The 22,992-nt window shown below is 47.1% G+C and overlaps 1 protein-coding gene across 12 annotated transcripts in view; it reads right to left on the reverse strand.

The window, feature by feature from the left end:
• The window catches only part of NFIC (nuclear factor I C), a 165,440-nt gene that overhangs the window by 16,062 nt on the left and 126,386 nt on the right, over window positions 1-22,992 (reverse strand). For 9 of the 12 annotated variants that reach the window (XM_072601059.1, XM_072601057.1, XM_072601063.1 and 6 more), the window contains one exon: window positions 8,532-19,312. The exons of 2 other annotated variants lie outside the window; for them this stretch is intronic. In XM_072601059.1, the coding sequence (XP_072457160.1) occupies window positions 19,295-19,312 (18 nt within the window). In that variant the 3' untranslated portion in view covers window positions 8,532-19,294. Of the gene's footprint in view, window positions 1-8,531; window positions 19,313-22,992 lie in introns of those variants that run through there. One more of the 12 variants, XR_011965477.1, reaches the window with a different exon arrangement.

Raw genomic sequence — 22,992 nt, forward strand, 5'->3', positions numbered from 1 at the left:
GCTAATTGCTGGATACAAAGAAAAGGAAAAGATGGGCCCTTCCCTCAGGGAGTTCATATTCTAATGGGGAAGGCAGCAGGTAAAGAACTAGGGATATACCGGTCTCTTCAGGAGGGTAAATGTTAGGTAATCTCAGATGGAAAGTGCAAGGGAGAGTGAGAGACAAGAGCACTTCTGGGATAATCTTTGCCCATCTCAGTTTTCTCCTCTATAAAATGGCAATAATAAAAATACTTGCCTACTCGGGGCTGTTGTGAAGATAAAACCAGATATTTGTAAAGTGCTTGGTAAACCACCAAGTCCTATATGAATGCTAACTATTATTATTAAGGGGTTAACATACATGGAGAAGTAGGAAGGGATTGAGTTATGAAGAGCTTTAGAAGCCAGACAGAGAGGATTTTACATTTGATCCTGGGGGTAATAGGGAGTGTTTTGAGTAAGGAAGTGAGTGGTCAGGCAGCCAAGGAGGGCGAGGAGTAGAGGGAGACAGGAAGGAGGGGGACCAACCAAGAGGCTGTTGCAATAGTCCAGGTGTGCGGTGATGGGGGTGGGACAGCTTCAGAGGACAAAAAGGGATGGAAATCATAAACACATAGTCCTCAGGCCCTGAATGGTTTGAGTTCTTCCTACTGAAATGGGGGTGGGGTGGGTGAGGGGCACATTTGTCCCCTTCAGGGGGACATAAGTCCTCCGTAAGGACTGAGGCCATGTCTTCTCTTCACTCTGGGAGTTCCCAGGTTTATTCTTAACTCCCATTCTCCTGAGAATTACCACCCTCTCCCACTTCAGCCCTCCCCAAAACAGAGAGATAAGAGATCATATCTCCACTCATTTACCCTTTACCCTTCAATTAGTGATTGACAGACCTGGCTGGGGAGGTGGAGGGGGAAGATGAAGGAAAGTATGCCTAGAAAGATTTATGGTTCATTCGTCTGCTGGTTAGAGTCAGGTGATAATGAGGGTGATCCTCTGGAATGGACTGAACTCTGACCTTAGCCCCAAACTGAACCCCTACCAGTAAATATTGAACCCTGACTCCAACCTTGGACAAGGGTCCTGGTACAAGAGGATCCCCTGGTTTAAGTCAAGGAGTCTAGTACCTTGTCTCCCAGTGTCCTGTGTATGGGGAGTGGAGTTGGGGGAAAGATCCTATTGTGGGGATCTGGGATGAGGGGCACTAGATGCTCATGGGCTTGGGGCTATTTATGACCAGGGCAGGAGACTCCAGTTTGGGGAGAAGCTAGTGGCTACAAAATGTTCTGTCTTGTCATTGGAGTCCCTAGTATGACCACCAGAGGGTACCAGAGGCTCACGGCAGTGACTTAACTGGTCCACATGGGTTTGGGGGAAGAAAGCCCTTTGGTTGAAGCAGAGTATGGAATTGCGGGCCTTGTTCTTAGGCAGATACTTATGTTTTAAGAAGACCCTGAGGAGTATAGATCTTAAGCTGGGAGGGGCCATACAGATGATCCAGTCCAACCCCCTCATTGTACTGGTGAGGAAATGGTGGTCTAGTGATGGATACAGGAGACACCCATTCATACAGTAAGTGGAAAGGTTGCAATTAGGATCAAAAATCTCTGGATCAAAGTTCAATTCTCTTTCTACTACAGTGGGTGTGGGGATTCAAGCCCTAGGGTTAAGCCCCCTGTGAAAGAGGGTCCTTTTGTCAGTTTCTATATCTCTTTCCCAGCTCGTCCTCCAATCCTGAACTGAATTGTCTCTCCAAGTGTTTTAAGGACAAACAGCTTGATGTATCAGAAAGAGCCCCTGACCTGGAGGGTAAGGGCACATCCTGGCTCAGCCACTGATTTTCTTCTCTGGCCAGTTCCCCCAGGGCACTGGACTATATCTCTTAGCTGTTAGAACTGCCCAAGAGTATTATGGATCCTTAGAAGGTGGCACATTTCCTAACCCTGTAGATTTTCAAGAAGAAACTGGAAATCATTTGTTGAGTTTGCAGCAAAGGGCATGCCTGTGGAGATACAGTTTACGTGACAGGTCTGAGAGGATCCTTCCAATACTGTTGGCTCCAGACTAGATGTTTTATTGCCTAAAGGCCTTTCCAACTCTGACATTCCAAAATTTGGGAATGAGAATCCAAGAATCCTGGACCCCATAGTGTTCCATATTCTCTTATCCTCATCTAGTCAGGAGCTTGGGGGTGAGGGCATGAGGGATATACCCTGCTCAGCAAGAGCAGGTAATTCCCAGGGTCCCTCCCTCCATGCCCGCTTCCTTGCTGGTAGCCATGTCCAAGATCCCTTCATATCTTCACCAGATCTCCATCTACTTTAGTCCTGTCAGAGACAGAGTAAATTCCAGGGTTTTCATGGCTGAATCGAAGAATGGTCTCATCTGAGCCTGGAGAGGAGGCCTGTCCATATCAGTCACTTCCAAAATTAGAAAGCAGGTAAAGTATCATTAACTCACTTCTGGACCTTAGGGCAAGTTTCTTCAATTTGAGTCTGTTTTGCATCTGTGAAATGAGGAGGTTGGGTTGTCTCTAAGGGCCTTTTAAACTGTGCTGCAAGAGGCAGCATGGTGGAGGAGGAAGGATTCTGGATTTGAAGTCAGAGTTCTGGGTTCAAATCCTGACAGTACCTCTTACTACATATGTGACTCTGAGTGAGCCATTTAGCTTCCCTGGGCTGCTGAGTCTTTATCTGTAAAATGAAGAGGTTGATTTCAATAGTTTTTAAGGATTCTTTCAATTGTGTTATAAGAAGTCAGCATGATCTAGGATTTGGAGTCAGGAGACTTGAATTCAAATCCTGGCTTTGGAACTCACTACTTGTGTCACCTGGAGAATGATATCCAACTCTTTGGGAATCAGTTTACTCATCTGTAAAATGTAGGCTTGGATTAGATGGCCCCTTAAGTCTCTTTCATCTTTCTATCTATTGTCCTTTAGCAGTCTAGATTTGGGGCTCTCCAGAGGCTTCACCATTCCAGAATCATAGAATCTCAGAATTGGAAGGGGACTCAGAAGCCATCTAGTTTAACCTATCCATGAGCCTCTTCAATATACCTGACAAGTAGACATCCAGACCCTTCTGGGGCCAGGTGGGGTAATCAGAGATGAATCCAGAGAAAGTGAGTTACATTTAGAATTGACAGATAGCTATGGGGATAGTAGGCTGGGAAAAGCAAAAGTTGGGGGGCAAGGATAGGATGAGAGAGTGGAGGTTTGTTTTGGAGACCAAGGATCACAGGATCACAGAGTTGGAAAGGTCCTTAAAGGTCACTGAGTCTTGTTTTCCAGATGAGTAAACTGAGGTCCAGAGTAGTGAAGTTACTTGCAGGAAAGGGGCTGTGGCAGGATTCAGACCCAAGTCTTCCTGATTCCAAGTCCAGCACTCTTTCTCCAAAAACACTGTACCTTGTGGGTGAAGGAGCAGAGGTTTTGTTTTGGGGAATGAGGGGAAGCAAATGTGGGCTTAGGGGACAGGAATAAGATGAAGGAAGCTCTAGAGGCAGATTGGGAGGGACAGGAACAGGATCACAGCTCTAGATCTGGGAGAAACTTTAGAGGCCATCAATCTGACTTCATTTTATTGATGGGGAAACTGAGGCCTATGGAGATTAAGTGACTTATCCAAAGTTACTTCACTTGGAACCCAAATCCTCTGACTCCACCGTGCCATGATGAGAGGAGGAAGGATCACGTTAGGAACTAGAGGTTCAAATCATTCCATCAATAAACATTTATTAAACATCTATTACATCCAGGCACTGTGATAAGGGCAGCTTTATTGAGGGGAGGCAGGGATGGGATGAGGAAGCAGAAATGGGTTGGGGAAACAAAGAAGGGATGAGTCATAAGAGGTTTCTTTGGGAGGACAGAGATGGAATGAATGAGCTGGGATAAAATGAAAGCAGAGGATTGTTTTGAGGGACATGGATAAGACAAGGGGAACAAAGCTAGGTTTGAGAAGCGAGGGATGGATTCTCACATCTATGCTCCCCCAGTCTGACCCTCTCTCAAGGGGAGAGTTGGTTGCTGCCAAGGGAATGTCCTGGCTCCCCTTCTCTATCCCCCCAGCATCTCCAGAGTCAGAGGGGACACAGTCTATACCCATTGCTGTAACTGTAGCTTTCTGCCCTCCACCTGAGTTGGCCACTTCCTGATGGTCACTTTTGGGTCCTGGGATGGACTGGGCAGTAGAACGTAGAAGACTCTTTATAGCTTATCCCTGTATATGTGATTTCATGTATATCCTCCTGACTGGACCATCAGGAACATTGTTCTTCCAGGCAGAGGAAGATGTAGGGCTCAAAGTGCCTCATGGAGAGCTTTGCATGCCATGGGGCTACTAAGATACTCAGACCAGATGCGGGGCCAGGACCTTGTGTAAATCTCACGCATCTCCAATCTATCCCAGGGCTTGCTCTGTGTTATGCTCCTGAGTCAAGTGGAAGAGCTCCCTGAAGAGAAGAGAGGAGAGTTTCTTGCACTTTGCAAGCACAAGGCTATGCATAGAAAAGTCCTCAGAAAAAAAAAAAGGGGGCCCTAGGAATTCAGGGCAAATTCAGTTGGCATTGGTGGTGCGGGCAGGGCAATGTGCTTTTAGTTGGGTGCAGGTGGGGGGGATGGTAGGAAATAACTGGAGGTAGGGGCTACAGTGGAGTGGGAGACAAATAGGCCCTTCGTGGTGTACTTCCAGAAACAGTACACTGGAAGACCTCCTCAGGAACAAAGTACATATCAGGACCGTTATAGTCATGGATCCAAAAATGGGAAGCTTGACTTGATATGCTTGGCCACAGGTAAGCAGAGAGTCTTGAGCACAAATCTAGCCAGACACACACACACACACACACACACACACACATACACACACCCATACACACATACACACACACACACTCACGGAAACAGAGGCAGAGATAGCCACACTGAGGCACATAGGGATACAAATATAGACACGTATATGGAAGCCAGTCAGACTCCTCAGCCTGCACAACCTGACCCCCAAGTCTTATTTCACATTGCACTGCCTTTTAGTCTTCTAGGCACCAGTCTCACTGGGATACTAGATGTTCTCTGACCCTTGGGTAAGGTGTTTATAGATCCCCACGTCGGATCTATATGTCCATATGGAATATTGAGACAGGCTACAGACAGGGGGTTTGATGGGAGACAGTGATAGCTATCTCTGGAATCTTGCCTTTCCTCTACAAGGAAGACTGTGATTCCTCCACTGAAGAGAATATGTGGGAGCATGAGACTAGCCATTCTATTTCCAGTGTCTAAGAGAGGGATACCAAATTAAATTGACATCTATTTGTACCCCCTACCTCCACATGACTGGTTTAGAAGCTGTGATTAGTTCAGAACTCAAAATGACTATCTTGGCTACTATGCTTTAAGACAGGAAGGTACCCCAAGCTTCCACTCAAAGGCTTGACTCCTCCTTCCTAACCAATACTAGTTCCACAAAGACCATCACAAAAGGCAAGTAAACCCACTTATCCAAGCAAACAGCAAAGTGAACTTGGAGAACCTATACAAATTAGAATACACCAGATAATTCACAAGAGTAGAATGAGCTCTTTAGATGGGAATCAAATGAGACACTGTTCTTTCTTTCTTTGTTTCCCATAACCTTTAACCCAGTTAAAGTTCATAGATTGGACCACAATAGGTCCCTGCCAAAGCTCCACTTAATGGCTGTATTTTGGGCCCTCCTGGCTTAGAGTGAATGTCAGTGGTAACTGCTTCTCTTTCCTGAGGGTGTTCCTCTCCCTGCTTGATTTTTTTCTTTTTTTCTAATTTGAGGGGCCATGCCTTGATTCACTTCTTAAAGATGCCTATTCAGTGAATGGACATTACCTCACTCTAAGTGAGAACTTGAAAAGGCCTTAGCCTAAAAGGGCCAGGGTCTCCCATTGCATCCTGGGCCATCTCCAGTCATCCTGATGAATATCTGGTCACTGCACCCAGATGGCTCCCAAGGAGAGAATGAGGCTAAGTACCTTGCACAGCCCTCTCTCACTCAAATCAAAGTCAACTGCAAGTCATGTCATCATTTCCCTGGTGTCAGGTCCTCTTCTAAAATGAGGGACAAACACAACCTATGAGTAGACCGAGCTGCCTGAATGGGGACCCAGCCAGTTGGATAATGCAGCTCATCCTCTCCTCCTCTCCAAAGGTAAATTTTGGTGACTCTGTTACGTGCTGAGAATACAGGGAGAAACCAGACAGTTCCTGCCCTCTAATGGGGACGGGGTGGGGGTGGGGAGAGCAACAAGCAAACATATTTGTAAAAACAAGTAATATATAGGGTGGGAAAGGATTCTTGGAGAACGTGGGATTTCAGTTGTGACTTGGAAAAAGCCAGAAAAGCCAGGAGACAGAGATGAGGAGGAGGGAGAGCATTCCAGGCATAGGGGACAACCCAAGGAAATGCCTGAACCTCTTGTTTGTGGAACAACCAGAAGACCAGTGTCACTGGATAATAAAGTATGGTGGGAGAGTGGGGTATAAGGCATAGTAAGGTGTAAGAAGACTGGAAGGATGGGGGCAGGGCTAGATTATGAAGAGCTTTGAATGACAAAGATTTTGCATTTGATGCTGGAAGTCTGCAGGTTTTGAGGGGAGAGATGATAGTCAGGTTGTACTTTAGTCCTGGGGGATGAGGAGGTGAGGGCCTGCAGGGTCCAAGGAGAGAAGAGGGCTTGTTGGAGATATGTGGCAAAGATGGGACAAGAGGCATCTTTTTTCCTAATGCTGAGAATATACAGTTATCCCTTCCACATTGTGGGAATTACATGCATGGCATCCCCTGCTCCCCCACCCCCACTCTGAAAACTCTGCTTAAAATTTTTTTGGCCTAAGCTTCATATCAGAGAAGAAATCTGAATTATTGTGATATTAAAAGATAAAATATGTTGGTCTCATACCATATTATCCACATATTTTATGCATTTATGAGTTTCTAAACTTTTTCTGTGTCTTCTGGCCTTCACATGTCATCTGTGGCTTCCTTAAAGCTCCCCCCAAATTCCCATTTAATTTCTTATGATGACCTGTGATATAGCAAATCCACAATGGAGAAAGCTGAAATGTGGAAGAAATAACTGTAATAGGTGCTGCATCCACACATATAGGTACCCAGACACAGACACTGGACGCTCTACACACACTGAGGACATACACATGAGAGAGCATGACATACACACAAGAGAGACAGCCACACAAAGCCACATAGAGACACACAGGCAGGCATAGATCAGGTAGTACAGACTCACAAACTGGAGTATGGTCTGTGAGCTAAGAGTGGTCTTTACATTTTAAAATCCAGTAAAACTTAGCTCTGAGCTCACAGGCCATACAGAAACAGGCAGTGGGTCAGATGGGCTGTGGTTTACTGATCCCTGATGTAGCAGATATAGCTTTAGACCTTCAGAGTTAGGCAGACCAGAGTTTAAATCTTGCTTTAGACGCTTACTAGCTGTGTTCCCTGGACAAGGCACTTCTCTGTGCCTTCATTTTATCATCTGTGAAATAGGAATAATAATATTACCTACCTCCTAGTGTTGTTAAACTCAAATGAGATAATATATGTAAACCTCAGAGTGCCATATAAATGCTAGCTATTACCACGATCGTTAACAGTACATTAAGTATGTTAAGACACAGACAGACAGATACACACACACACACACACACACACACACACACACACACACATCTTTGACTATGGCCAGTCATATCTTCTGTGGATGGTTTCTGAGCCAGATCATAATATGTCTAGGACCCATTGCAGAGAAAAGATTGCCTCAATTCAATAGAATTCAAACAACAGACCCTTTCCCAGCCCCCCAAACCATTTCCAGCCTCCAAACCTAATCCTGGATCCTTTTCCTGGAGAAACTGTTTTCAGGTTTTTGAAGAATTGTCATGAAGAGGAGAGACCTGTCCCTAAGGGTAGCACAGTTATAAAGAGGAATGAAATGGTGAACAACTGCAGTTAGAACTAGTCTGGAATGGACCTCCTTAGGTGGTGACATGTTCCCTACCACTGGATGTCCTTCTGGACTACTAACTGGGGATATTTTTGGAAATGGCATTCCTGGTTGGGTACAAATAGAGTTAGATGGGTTGGGCTCCAAGGTCTTGGTGATCTTTATGCTCCTCCTTCTCTCTCTCTCTCTCTCTCTCTCTCTCTCTCTCTCTCTCACACACACACACACACACACACACACGCACACACATGGACACACTCACACACACATTCTCTCTCCCCCTCCCTCCCTTACTGCCCCCATCCTCTCTCTCTCTCTCTCTCTCTCTCTCTCTCTCTCTCTCTCACACACACACACACACACACACACACACACACACGCACACACACACACACATACTTTAGGTTCCTTCTTCTTCAGGAAGCCAAGGACAGGGAGAGGGTCAAGACAAAAGTCAGTTACTCAAATAGCCCACCCTGGTGGGTCCCTCCCCTAGTCCCTTCCTTTTTTGGTTCCCTTGACCCCAGTCGAGGAAAGGAGAGTCTGAGGGACACATGTAGAGTTGGAGCATAGCTTGTTTAATGTTTTATACATTTTTTTCTTTTTTTTGGAATATTTTTTCTTTTTTTGCATAGGGAACAAACCATCGTCACTTTCAATAAATGGTATTTAGGTAGGCGCATCGGCTAGACCGTAAGGGCTGCATCATACAATGTTATAATCAAATAGGGTGTGAGGCGCAGAAGAGGGGGAGGGGAGAGAGGGAAACTGAGGCAGGAGGCGAGGGAACAGGTAGGAGGGAAGGGAAAGAAGGAAGGGCAGAGTTAGATCCCATTCCCCCATCCCAGTCCCAATATTGTGCCCTTGGAATTGGGCAGGCTGTGTGTGTATTTATTGATGGGTCGGCCAAGGATAAGAGAGCTCAGTCCTGGGCCTGTGATGGTTTCCAATCTATGATGCATGGTGTGTGTGTGTGTGTGTGTGTGTGTGTGTGTGTGTGTGTGTGTGTGTGTGTATGTGTGTGAATATATGTATGTGAGGGCATTGTGGGATGGGTGCAGTAAGCAGAAGCAAGAAAACAGATTAACTAGTCCCATAATATTGATAAAATACAAAATGGAAAAAGAAATCTTGGAGAAAACAAAACAAACAAAACAAAACACGCACACAAAAAAATAACAACTGAAGAGGACATCAGTAAAGCAAATTCTTTTTTTCTCTCCATTATATCATGTTCCCAGAGAGATGTCTCTGGTACTTGACCTCACTCTATGTAACATTTCCTCTCCTTCCTCTCCCCCCACCCCCCTTTCACTTGTATTTTGTCCTTGAGTGATCAAAATGAGATCTATAGAAACTGTAACAGAAAAGTCTGGGGTTGGGGGGACTGTCCCTCCTACCTCTTACCAACTCCTGTCCAAGGCATTGAAGAGAAGGCAGAGAACCTGGGCAACTCTGTTGAGTCAGGAGCTGGGAAAGGATGAGTCTGGGGTTGGGACCAAGGGTATCTTAAAGCCTTTGGTTTGTTTTGTGGTTGTTGTTGTTGTTGGTGGTGGTGGTGATTGGGAGGGGTCATTGGGGTCCAAGTATTTGGAAGGATGGATAGATTTGAGGCCAAAATTTGGGGATCCTTGGAGAGGGTAATGCCAGAGCAGGGGATCAAGGGAGCTAGAGACTGGTTTTCTTTAGGGCATCACATAGAAGGGTGTGGGCTGGATTGCTCACCTGTTCCTTTGTCCAGGGTGCTGATGGAAAGCTACCACTGCTTATCTCCTCATGCCCCTGCTTCAGTCCAATAAACCCATGGGCTCATTTGGTAAAAGAGAATCTTCTCCTATGTGGAGGATGGAAAAGATGGCCTGTGGAGGCCTGTGGCTCTAAGTAGAGCATTGTTTTGGGTGGGTGGGTGGGGGAGTCTTTGATGGACTCCTTGCTTCCCATCCCCTCCCAAGACCCACCTCCTCCAGACTAATTTTTGCTCCAGAGTTCCCTTCTCTCACTCTAGGCTTAGAAGGTATGCTCCACAAGGCAGAACAGATATGGTCTCCCATTCTAGCTCCCAGTCAGGGCTGAGATTCTGCCAGGCTGTCTTTGCTACCCTTATGTTCCTAGGCACTGAAAATATGGAATCTACAGCTTCAAAGACTGGGAAGCCTCTAGCTATATACTTAAGTGCTTTAGATCACCCTAGAACCTTGCCCTCACCTGAGTCACAGCGTAGTCTTATCCTTTCAGGGTTGACATATACCCTCTTAAGAAGGCAGATCACACTCCTTCCCTGCAGCTTCCTAAGCAAGGAATGAGATGGCCAGATGAGAAATACCCCTCAAAGCCAGTCCAGCAGGGACTTGCGAGGCACTGCTTGGGAACAATTGGTTTTTGGTTTGGATGTCAACAGTCCTGCTGCTTTGACTTTTGGTTGGTTATCCCTCCTTCTTTCTTGTCCCAACCCCTCCCTTGAAAAGAAACAGAGGCCTTCTTATTGTGTGGCTAACTTCAGTCACAGATAAATGATGGAGCACCAGAAAGACCTTAATCCAGCCATAACGGAAGGTAGAGAGAGGACTAGAGGGAGTGGGAGACACATTTTATCGGGGGGGGGGGGGGTACTGAGGCTGATAAGAGAGTCTAGCAGCTGATCTACCACTTCCCAGATGTCTGGTGAGCAGGAGGGGGAAGCACATGGCATGGTGTGGGAGAGAATATAGACAGGAGATGGAGATGGGAGAAAGATGATTATCCCCTCAAAAGTCAAGAGCAAAACCAAGGTTCTTGGATGATGTTCCTGTTAGAGAAACTGACCCCTCAAGAGCAGCAATTTATAATCTGTATCACAAAAAAATGGTGAGCAGATGATAAAGTTTAAAGTACCATGGATGAGGCCTGGTATAGGGGTGTCAGAAGGGGAAGAAGGCAGCTTCAATTCAGTCCATTTGAGATACTTCCTAATGAGTACTATTAGAGGACTCTAGAATCTGTTGGTCTAGGTAAACAGGTCTCTGTGGGGCTCACCTCTCTCATTGTACCCTCTTCCCCCACCCCAACTCTGATTCTGTCTTTTCCAACTTGGAGTTGTGGTCACAAAGAGAGCCAATGTAGTGCATGAAATGCTAGGCCAAGAAAAGCCAAGCTTGAAGGCCAAAACCATCTGGCTTTTGAGGGCCTCTGAGAAGGGTGGAAGTCCTGGGCCTCGGAACACTGGTATTTGGTGCCAGGTGCTTAGGGAAAGGGTCATGTCAGAACTCCATCTCAGAACCTTGAGGGAGAGATTACCAACTCACTTTTTGGGGTGCCCACTGCCTAGTTGCTTAAATTTCTCTCTCCTTTTTGTGCCCTACCTCTACTTCTGTATCTGGTTGGGTGTGAAGTTCAGGGAAGGGAATGAAGACTCATAATACTCTTACCCCTGGAAAGTGGGGCCCCCTCATCCCCTGATGCCCCTATAAGAAAATCATTTTGAGGGGGGAGGGATGTCCCTTTCTTTTTCTATACTCTCTGGGGCTAAGGGAGAGGAGAGGCTAGCCAGAGAGTCCCTCTGCCCTCTGCCATTCCTCTGCCCCTTTCCTACCCTCACTTAATCAGATAGAGCTTGTGTCTCCTGCTCTCTTGCCCTTGAAGTTCATTTCCTTCCTGGGTGGGAGAGGTTGGGGAGAAGGAAGGAGGAGCAGACTAAACTGCTAAGGAAACAAAGTTAGAAAATACCTTCCCACTCACAAAATGGGGAAAGGAAAGAGATTTAGAGATAGGCCAGTTGTGGACATGGACTACATGTATGCATGTGTGTGTATACACACATTCATATACATATATACATATATATGCATATATATGTATATATGTGTGTATATATATATATATATTCTGGGTGGGAAAAATCTCTCAAGAGATGAAATGAAGGTGAGAACTTGGTTGTCACACCTTCCTCATCCAGAAGGGGACTCTGAATTTCAACTAACACAGGGCTAATCCCTTCAGGACTTGGTTTCCTGGATTTTATCCACTATTGGATCTTTGTGGTGGTCTCTGATGTGGTCCCCTTTGAAACTCTCTCAAATATTGTCACTGAGGGTGCAGGCATGTGTGTGTGCATGTGTGTGTGTGTGTGTGAGTGTGAGTGTGTGTGTGTGTGTATGTGTGTGTGTGTGGTCATGCCCTGAATGGTCTGAAGCTTCTAGGAACCAATGAAACAGATGATGGTGAATAGGTTAGCACAGTGAGAGCCCTTGAACACTGAACCAGGAAGAGATGAAGAATTTGGTCAGCCAAAGCCGTACTAGGTTTTGGGAGGAGGTGGCATTCAGAGTTTCATATCTTGGTGAGTGAAGGAAGGGTATAGTAACTGTTAGGCAGAATGATAGATGCCCTAAAGGCAGATGGATAATTGGTGACATCTTAAGTACTGGGGAAGGGATGGGAGCCTGAATTCCTCTGTTCATGGGGCACATGGGGGTGGGGACATGGCCAGTGCTGAAGAAGCTCCCAGATCTCCCTAAGCACCAGGATGGTAGGAGGTGGTGAGAAGGCCAGAATTAGGGAGAATTTGGTCCTTTGACCGAAATCTCTTTTGTTTGGAAAGAGTCCAGTCAGCCTTCCAAATTCAGATGTTTATCTACCAACACAAGGGCATCTCTTTTTCTCATTCCCAACTCAAGATGTACCCAGCCTGAGGAGTGAAATGCACTGACTGAGCACTTACTGCAAGGACTGCTGACTTAGCGCATCCTCTTGCACTCTGGGAGGGAGGAGAGGGTAGTCATGGCAGCTCCTGTCAGGGGACTAGATTTCCTTCACTCTCAACAACCTCAGTGCCATTTCAGCCTGGATCCTCTAGGCACTCCATAGCTCTGTGTTTTATGTCCACTATGTTTCAAGGCCATTGTATTGCATGAATTTCCATGCAGATGATGAGTTTCCAACCTCTCTTTCCCTTTCCACAGAATTCTAATTGAAAGCTCCTGGATATTAGCAGGAGAAAGGTTCTCTACAACTGAGAAGAAATTGGGACAAAAGATGGAGAGAGAAGAAAGGGATGGGGTCTTGTCTGCCTGGGGGCCTCACTGGCAGGAGCTCTGACCTGTGTTTAAGACAACTGAAAGATGACAGATCTGAATCTTGGACAGCCCTTGGCTTTCAGGAACTATTTGTGGAATGAGTGAACAGGAGAGGAAGTATTTGGCTTTTGGAGCTTCTGGCTTGGAGGAACCCTACATACCCTTCCTGAGTTAGGGAACAGTGATGGTTGGTGAGGTCCAGGCCAAGATGGAGATGGGGGCTGGACAAAAGTGACCTGAGGAAGACCCTTTCTGACTTGACCTGTAGGGTCTCTCCAGGAGCCCTCTAGGCCATTCCTCTGGTTTAGCTAACACAAAGGGGCCTTCTTGTTTAAATCAGTCACATTCAACCTGATTCTCAGACATAAACTCCCACAGTTTTCAGATTTGGGAGACAAGAGAGCATGAAGTTGTCATACCCTTCACCCCTACTGTGACTCTGGTCTTTAGTGGCACCTTTGAAAGAAGACATGATGGGATGGGAAAGGAAGAGAATTACTAAAATCCAGGATGAACTGGGGGTCTCACTGGGCAGTAATGGGAGCCAGTGGCTCTGGTCTTCTGCCTTACCCAAGAGCCAAAAAAAGCAGGTGGCAAGGGAGGCCCAGGAAGATGACAGCTTGTGGTGGTGATAAGGAAGGAACCATGGAGTCACCATGAGCAAGACAGAGTCTCAGACCTCTCCAGGCTCCTCAAGACCTGCATAGTGAGCATGGTGACCCTTGTTCTCATTCCTGGGCTCAGCCATCACCTCACTCCTCAAGGAACACAAAAGATGGGCCATGTGGGTGGGATGATGACATAGGTGATGGTTGGAAGCTGAACCCCCCTCCCCCAAGAAGGACCCTAGAAAAAAGAGGACCAGAAGCTGGAAGGTAGTTCTTTCCCTTAATTTCACAGCTTAGGTCACTGAATTCAGCCCTTCACCCCAAACCCTGGGCTCCTATAACCAGGGGTGAGGGGTAGAGAAAGTATCGAGGGAGAAGAAACACAGGACATGCTTTGGTCAATTAGAAAAAAAACAACACACAAAACTGCCCAGGAAAATGAAACAGGACCATTGGCCTCCATTCCAACTCACTCCCAGATCAAAGCAGCTTCTCTAAGACCCTCCTCCTGTCTCTCCCCATGAAGTCACTGAGTGATTAGCCAGCCTAGGAGCAGAGACTAAACAGGTATTGCATATAGAGATAGATAGATAAATATATACTTTTGCCATACTAGATGCATTCGTATTCACAACTGGAAGACATGGAACAAGGGAGCTGTCAGGACAGGAGCAAAATCCATCCCCAAATGGCCCATCAAGTGGGGAATGAGGGAGAGGGGAAGGATGGACTTTGGCAAAACTTAGATGGGGGTGGGGGGGGGAAGTTTTAGGTGGAAGAGACAAGAATGACCATCTCTCCTGTGTTAAATGAGAATTGTAAAACCCTGAGCCCTAATTGGGTGACTCCCTTCCTCCTTTTAAAGTTGGAAGGGATCTGTCATCTCTGCTAGGGTGACACCCTGGGAGATAATTGTCCCAGTTGGAGTGCTACCCTAGGAGGCAGTCCTAAATGCTAGGGGACAGATGTTTCAATCAGGGTGACACCCAGGGAGGCAGCCATCCCAGTTAGAGTAACACTTTAAGGGACAAGTGTTTCTCTCCCCGCCCCCCCAGGTAGGGTGACACCTAAAATAAGTCATCCAGTTAGGATGACATGCTAAGGGACAGATGTTTCAGGGAGGTTGCCACCCTAGTAGGTGGTTATCCCAGTTAGGGTGACACCTTAGAAGACAGGTATTTTCAGTTAGGGTGACACTCTAATAAGAGATAGCCACTCTACTTGAGGTGACTCTTTAGAAGGTGGCTGTTGGGGTGACATCCTAGGGGCCATGTTCTCAGTTAGCAAGCCACTCTGGGATATGGTTGTCTCTTTTAGGGTCTTAACCCTAGAAGACAATCAGCTTGGAGCAGCACCCTAGGAGGCGGTCATCCAGGATGGTAGGAACACAGCCCTCCTCTTCCAGGGACAATCTCTTTAGGGCTTGGATGCTAAAGTTTCCAAATCAAAAACAAAAGGCCTCCTGGACCCTTCAAGCTTAGCTTTGGGCAGATAGCTGAGAAAGGGGCAAGAGCTAGGAAGGCTGTGGGGTGGCCATTGACTGAGGAACCCCTCTTTAGGCCCAAGAAACATGAACAGAGGTGGACGGAGGTGAGGCCCAAAGAAGGGCCGAGGAGGGCTGGACGCTGGATGGGTTTGAGCTTTTTGTTTGGTGATTTTTTTTGTTTTGTTTTGTTTTTTACAAATAGAAGTACATCCCCCTTTTCCATTTTTATTTTTTATTTGATTTTATTTTAACTACACGAGCAGAGCATGCAGCTATCTCTGTGCGGTGATACCGTTGAAAGTTAATACTTATTCTTGGAAGGCAAGGCACATCATGTGATAGAAAATTTCGTGCAAATTAGGAAACATGGAATTTTTTTTCATTTTTTTATATAATTTTTTTTTTTTAAAGAGGACGGGGCAGGGAAGGTGGAGAGGGGGAAAGGTAGAGCCAGTTATAGTCTGCCATGCATTTATCAGCTCGGAGCTGACAGCTTGAGCTAGGTCACACGAGTTCCTGGTTAAGCACCATGCAGTTTTATTAGCTTTGAGTTCTCCCCTTGACCGCCAATTTGCTAGCCCAGCTTGGTTCCGCAAAGTCCCGCCTGGAATGCGGTCCTTTCCCACCCCCACCCCTAAAACCCTAGGGAGCTAGGGCTGCCTGTACCGAAGGTTCCAATGCCCACCCCACCCCCTACACAGACTGACACACGTGTACACATGCGAATGTGCACGTACGTGCACACACCACACACACACACACACACACACACACACACACACACACACACTCTTCACCCATCCACCCCCAAGAGAGGCTCACTTCAGGTCCCAAAGGCCAGCCCCATCCAGTGGCTTGGAGACCTCTTGGGGGTGGGGAGGACAATAGGGTTAAGTGCACAAGGATCGCACCCTCTGCCACTGGGTGGCAAAGTTGCCATCAGGGAAGCTCCAGAGGATGAGAAGGATGGCACAGGGTAGGGGGAGGAATTGAGGAGGGAGCTTAGGAAACTCTGATCTTTCTCTTTTGGATCAACTGGGTTTGCCATGCCTTTGTGCCAGTTTGAGAGGAAAGTATGGTCTCTGGAGGAGGTGGCAGTGGGTGGGTGAGAAGAGAGAAAGAAGAAAAGTGGGACTGGGGCCAAGAGCAAGATTCCCATGGTGGGGAGGAGCCCCTTCGGCTCAGTGCCCCACAGATGGCTCAGACCCCCCTGGAGGGAAAGGGGCCCCTCCGAGACCAGTGAGAAAGCAGTTCTAGAAAGGTTAGATATGGGTCTCACAGGGCCCAAGGGCACCCCAGAAGTGGTAGGCCCAGGCATCTCCTTCCTCCCCTGATGACTAGGGGAGGTAGGGTCAGAGGTGTGAGCAGGCGGGAGGCCTAGGGCTGGCTCCCTGAGCTTAGTGTTATCAGAGTGGCTCAACGGAAATGCTTAACAGATTGCCCACCCCAGGCCTGAGCTACTCCTCACTCAGCTGGGGTGTATGTTTTTAAGGAGGGAGCAAATGGGAAGGGGTGCCTGGGTACAAGGGCAGTAGGGAAAACCCAGTCAGGGCCAGGGCACTGTCTTCCTTGCCAGTTGTGGTTTGGCAGTCTCTCCCTCTCTGCCAGATCTTGGCCTATAGGACCTCCCTCCATCCCCTCCCCCCAACTGGGGTTCAGCCCAGCTCTTTCAGGGATTAGTCACAGAGCAGGGGACTGGACAAGTGACCTCTCCCTTTCCAACCTATCTCGTACTCCCAAGAGCCAACAGGGAAGACAAAAGTGCAACGGGGCAGTGCCCCTTGGCCTGGCCTGGGCTGAGCTGGGGAGAAGGGCAGGCATAGGCATGAGGGGAGGAGACATGGATATGGGAAGGGCATCACTCTTGGTTTTAAGGCACTGGCAGGGGGGGCAGTAGGGAACTGGGGCAGAGGGGGCAGTTTCCCTGACCCCCTTTGGCCCCAATCTCCACTGTCCCAGACGGGCGGTTGGCTGGCAGGGGCAAATGCCCACTCTGTCTTTCAGTCTCCCATCTCTCTGGCTTGGGTTGTGGGGGGAGGAGGATAGGAGATGAGGGTGTTGGAGACCGAAAGAGATACCTCGTTGAATAGGGAGGAAAGGCCACTGGGAAAGGAGGTGTCCCCTTCCTCCTTCCCAAAGGAGAGTCTTGGTATCCCTGGAAATCAGAGAGGCCTGAAGCCCAGACACCAATGGGTGAAAACCAGGGACCCTAGGGTCTCCTAGTGGCCCTGGGTGAGGTATCTCCATGATGGCGCACAGGGAACCAGGAAGAGGGATGTTTCTGAGGAGTTGGCAGGAAGGGGGAGGTGGGGGGGCCTTGTGGGCATGGAGGGCGAAGGGTCACCCAGGTCTCAAGTTCTAAGCCATCCATGATCACTTGGCCCTGTTCTGAGTTGGGGGTGTGGGAGGGCAGGAGCTGAAAGCAGCGATCCAGGATTCAGGCACTTAAATCGCGCACACTCCACAGCCCAGTTCAATGGGGTGGGGAAGGAGTTTTTGTCAGAGAGGGTGGGCACCTGTTATTCCCATCCCCAGCCCACAACCTCTCCACTCTGTGAGGCCTGTCAAGATCCTTAAGGGAAGGACTAAAGCCTTGGGAGCAGTGGGTCAGTGAGGGGCATGTCTTATGGTGGCTTCTCCTTCCCTTTCTGTCCTCCAAAAGTGCATCTTTTGCAGCGTGTACATCATCCCCAGGGCGTTAGGCTTTGGGGCACAGGTTTTGGCGGGCCACCCCTTTCTTTAGTCCCTTCAGTTTCCAGGTCCCAGGCTCCAGGGCACCAAGCTATGGTGGGACTGATTGCATAGACCTTTTCTCCCAAATGGGGTAGGCATGAAGAAAGAACGAGTCCCAGGCAGACAGAAATACAGAAGTGAGGAGGGTGGTCCAGGACCAAGTTTAGACCAAATTAGATGTCTCCATATGTGGTGTAGGAAATGGGGTGTTTTCAATGAGTCTTTTGGGGTAAAATAATTTGGTTGGGGCTCCTTTTTTTATGCTTGGACCATGCTGAATCCTCCCATCGAGGGGCCTTGTGTCATCAAGCCTTGCCCATTCTGTGCCACTCCAACAAACCTTCTGACACTGTCAGTGGCCTCCACCCTTACCTCGATACCCCAAATATCTTGGAGAGTCACTTTCTCCCCTGCCACCATTGCCACCTTTACAATGTCTGGAGACATCAGGAGAGACCCTACTGTGCCCATCTCCACACCTCACCCCTTCTATAGCACATAGAACATTAAGCCCCATGGATGTGTCTGCCACTTATGACAGATCCCTAGGAGGCTGGGAAAGATGGGACGTTGCTGCCTGACTTCCTTGGCAAATAGCAATCATCATGGGCACCAGCCTCTTTGGAATGCTGCCATCTGGCCCCAGAATGAGAGTTCAGGGGAAGGGATATCAGCTGATTTGTCTGCAGTCAGGGCACATGGGGAGGAAGAGAATGCACCTGGTATAGTTCCTTTACCTCAAGATGCCCCTCTCTGGTGGGCCTTAGGGATATGCTCACCTCTCTCTGGTTAAGGAGTCTGGACAGTGGGTCTGGGAGCTAACCCAAAGCACATTTTTTTGTTTGTTTTTTAAATCTGCTCATCCCTGGGCAGAGGGATGGCCGCTGGTGCCAATGGGAACTGCCCTCAGCCTGCCCAATGCCAACAGGAGCAAGCAGCCATCTGTCCTGGGAGCAGGCATGGGAGCAGGGGTCAGGGTGGGGGGACAGGCTGGGCATCCGGTCCTTTCTTCAGTCGTGGCAGGTGGAGAGGAGATGAATAAATTAGAAAGACACCGTTTTGCATAGGCTGCCCCCCGGGGCCCTACGTCTGGGCAGTGCCCGTTGGACGCAAGGGGCCTGTCCCTTGGCCGGGGTGTCTGTCGCTGGGGGACTGGGCGACGATGTTCCTGACTGCCAGGCGCGGAACCTCACTCGCTCTTCGGAGAGAGTCTCTGACTTTTCTGTCTTACCTCTTGTTTTCGTCTTTGTTTTGTGTTTGTCTCTTTTTGTTGTGTTTTTGTTTGTTTGTTTTTTTTGTTGGGTTGGATGTTGGCGGGGATGGCTGGGAGGACGTCCTCACTCGCACTAGCTCTCCACCGAAAACGTGGGCCGGGGGGCTGCCTTTCTCCCCCAGGGATAGCCCCGAGACACAGGAGAAGGGACGTGTGGGGAGAACCTTGTTTATCCCAAATACCAGGACTGGAGGAGAGAGAAAAAAAGAGAGAGAGAGAGACAGAGAATGAAGTAAGGCTGTCTGGAGAGTAACTGCAGATATTCCTTCCTATCCATGCCTTTGTCTTTTCCTCCTTCCTTCCCTCAAGTGCTCACCTGCCATCTCCCTCCCCTGTCTTCTGATGGCCCTACATTCTTGTTCTGTACCGTTCACTTTCCATGTTTAACCCTAATTCTGCCAATGACTCACTGTGTGACCTTGAGTAAGTCACTTCTTTTTGTGTCTAAGTTTACCATGTATAAAATGACTTGAGACTCCTTTCAGTTCCAACATTTGGTTTTCTAAAGTCACTTCCAGTTCAGACATTCTATGTTCTAAAGGCCCATTTCCCTTGGCCATCCTATGGCTCTGTGAAAGACCTACCAAGAAGCTAATCAGATGGGGGTGGGCAAAAAGGAGGCATCCAAAGGGAGTTAAAGCTGGACAATGGTGAAGTGTGGGGGTGCTACAAGAATGAGGTCACAACCTTAAATCAATCCCAGCCTCTTTCCTTGGTCCTCCAATCCACCCAACAATTAGGCTGGTCTAGGGCATGGTGTGTTTTGTTTTTCTGGGCCTGGAGTTTGGAGTACACACAAAAGATAGTAAAGGACCATATGTTGACCCCAAGAATCCCCCACCCCAACACAAGAGAGGCTGTGCAGTTCTGACTTCAGTGGGACAGTCTCAAGAGTAAGGAAAGCCCCCAAGGGCTTTGCATGGCCAATGCATGAAGAATTCTTTGCCTATGGCAACCCACAAAAGCAAGACAAATCCAAAATGGTTCTCAATCCTGAACAGCCACCCAGTGCTCCTGTCTGAAGGGTGTCAGACTGAGGAAGAGGGAGCTGAGACTCCTCTACTCTTCAGGTGTGCTCACCCCAGATAGCGGGTGCATCGCCAAAGTTTTGATTCTACCTTCACCACACATCTGTGCCCTTCTCTCCACTCACATAAATACCACCCTAGAGCTGGCCTTCACCATCTCTTAACTGGATTATTGCAACAGCAAGAGCCTTCTAATCGATCTTTCTGCCTCAAGTCTCTCCCCACTGCCAAAGTGCTTTTCCTAAAGTGCAGTTTTGACCATGTCACCTTGCCTGTGATATACAATAAACTCCAGCACCTCCCCATTGCTTCCAGGACCTAACAAAGTCCTTTGGCATATAAAGATCTTCACAACCTGGCCCCTTCCTACCTTTCCAGTCTTCTTTATTTTACTATCCTCCATGCAGTCTAAGTTCTAGTAATATCTGCCCACTTGCCGTTTGTTCCTCACGTAAAACAATCCATCTCTATCTCCATGCTTTTGCACATCCCTGGAACGCTATCCACCTCTGCCTCTTGACATCTCTGGCTTCATTCAAGACACAGCTCAAAGGCTGTTGTATACAAGAGCTAATTTCTTCCCTCCTTCCTGCAATCCTAGTCCTATACCTTCGAAGGTTACTTTCCTTCTACTCTGTTGTTTAGTCATTTTAGTTGAGTCCAACTCTTCGTGATGCCACTATTTGGGGTTTTCTTGGCAAAGTCTCTATCCCATTTTACAGATAAGGAAACTGAGGCAAACAGGGTTAAGTGACTTGCCCAGTATCACACAGCTATTAAGTGTCTGAGGATGGATTTGAACTCAGGAAGATAAGTCTTCCTGATTCCAAGTCCAGTGCCTTATCCACCGTGCCACCTAACTGCCACATAGTCTGTATTCATCTTATATGTACAAACTAACAAATGGGGTCACAGAGAGTTGGACAGGACTAAGAAGACTCAACAACACAGACCTAGTTATTGATATGTGGTCTCCTCTATCAGTTTTTTTTTTTGAGACCAGGGACTGTTTTTTGTGCTTCTGCTATTTTCTGTATCCCCACGACTTTGCGTAGTGCTATTACAAAAGCAAGTGATTAATTAATGCTTATTAATTATCTATACAAGTTAACATAACTGATGGGATCCTCATCCAGTGATCTATAAAGGGAGAACATATGACCAGAGGGAATGTGCCACATCAGTCTTGACAGTCTCACTAAAAATGAAGCCATAAGAGATGGGAAGGATGAAGTAAGCCCACGAGTTCTCTTTGGAGAAGTAAATAAAGAATTGGCAGAGTTGGTTCTATCATGTGTATGAAGTCAACAGGAAACATAATATAATGGCACACTGGGTCATCTTTCCTTGTGGTGCTCATGATCAGCAATTGCAAAATGGCCATAATGAAGAAAATGGCTGTCCATTTGTTGCAGAGGGTGAGAAAGTACAAAACTTCGAGGGCAACCTTGATAAGAACCTCCAAGTTAAAGTGTGAATTTTAATACTTGGTAACTGCAATGGGAATTGCAGCTAGGTGGTACAGGGGAAAGAGCGCCTGGAGTTAGGAAGACTCCTCTCCCGGAGTTCAAGTCTGACCTCAGACATTTACTAGCTGTGTGACCTTGGGCAAGTTACTTAACCCTCTTGCCTCAGTTTCCCCAACTGTAAAATGGAGATAATAACAGCACCTACGAACTAGGGTTGTTGCACGGATCAAATGAGAAAGCGCCTGGCACAAAGTGGGGACTCTATGCGCTTATCCCCTTCCCTTTAGCTGCCATATCTTTCCACTTGGCAAGGAGCGCCACCTAGTGGTCTACAACATTGCCAAGAACATGGACTTAGAGTACAAACTCATTTGTAAGATCTTAGAGAAGAGGATGCTAGGAGATTATAAGCAGCATTATCTCATAAAATAGTGGGAAATGGAGAGGTAAAAAAGTGTAAAGAAAGCTCAGTGACAGATCCAACTAATAACGGCTGAGGAATTTAAGAATGAAATTGGAGGGAGAACAAAGAGGAGGGCATTCAAAGAGATCAGTAAGATTTTTATAATAAGCTTTTCCCACCATTTTTTTCACAATGGTGTGACCACATTTGAATCTGAATCTCTCAGACCCTGACGTGCAACTTAAGGATGCATCAGTGGCACTAAAGAAAACAAAACTAATAAGAACAGATAGGTAAGCCCAAGTTTACACAAAGGAGGTCAATAGGGGAGAGGATACAATTTCCAAAGCACCAAGGGATCCATTTTCGAGGTATTGGAGACATGATGATAAAGAATTAGATGGAAAAAAATCTCAGATCTGATAGTTACCAAAAAAGGTAACCAAGAAAATATGAAGAGCTAAGACCAATAAGTCACTTTGCCACTTATATAAAATTATGAAAATAGTCTACATACATATATATTAACTTACATCTCTAGTTTAAATATAAGGAAACATGCAAGATTTTGCAAATAATGATAATGATATACAGCATACCATATCTTTATAGTCACACTGAAAGGTGTTCTAAATTACAAGATCCCGCAGTGTTTACTGTCTGTTGACTATAAAATAGTATTTGATTTGATGAAGCAAAATGTTGCCCTGAAGGCTCCCCTCCAATAAAGAGTCTCCCACACATTTGTCAAAGGTCATAGACTTCCAAAAAAGTAGTATTTATTCAAGATACGCTCTCTTGGTTTATCCTCACAAGAGCTCTGTGAGGTAGCTGCTATTATTACTCATTTTACAGATGAGGAAACTGAGGCTAAATTAAGTGCCTTGCCCAGGGTTAAATGGCTTGTCAGTGTCCAAGGTGGGCTTTGCACTCCAGTCTTCCTGACTCCGAGACCTCCTACCATACC

The sequence above is a fragment of the Notamacropus eugenii genome, chromosome 4 (genome assembly GCF_028372415.1).
Source record: "Notamacropus eugenii isolate mMacEug1 chromosome 4, mMacEug1.pri_v2, whole genome shotgun sequence".
Taxonomy (NCBI): domain Eukaryota; kingdom Metazoa; phylum Chordata; class Mammalia; order Diprotodontia; family Macropodidae; genus Notamacropus; species Notamacropus eugenii.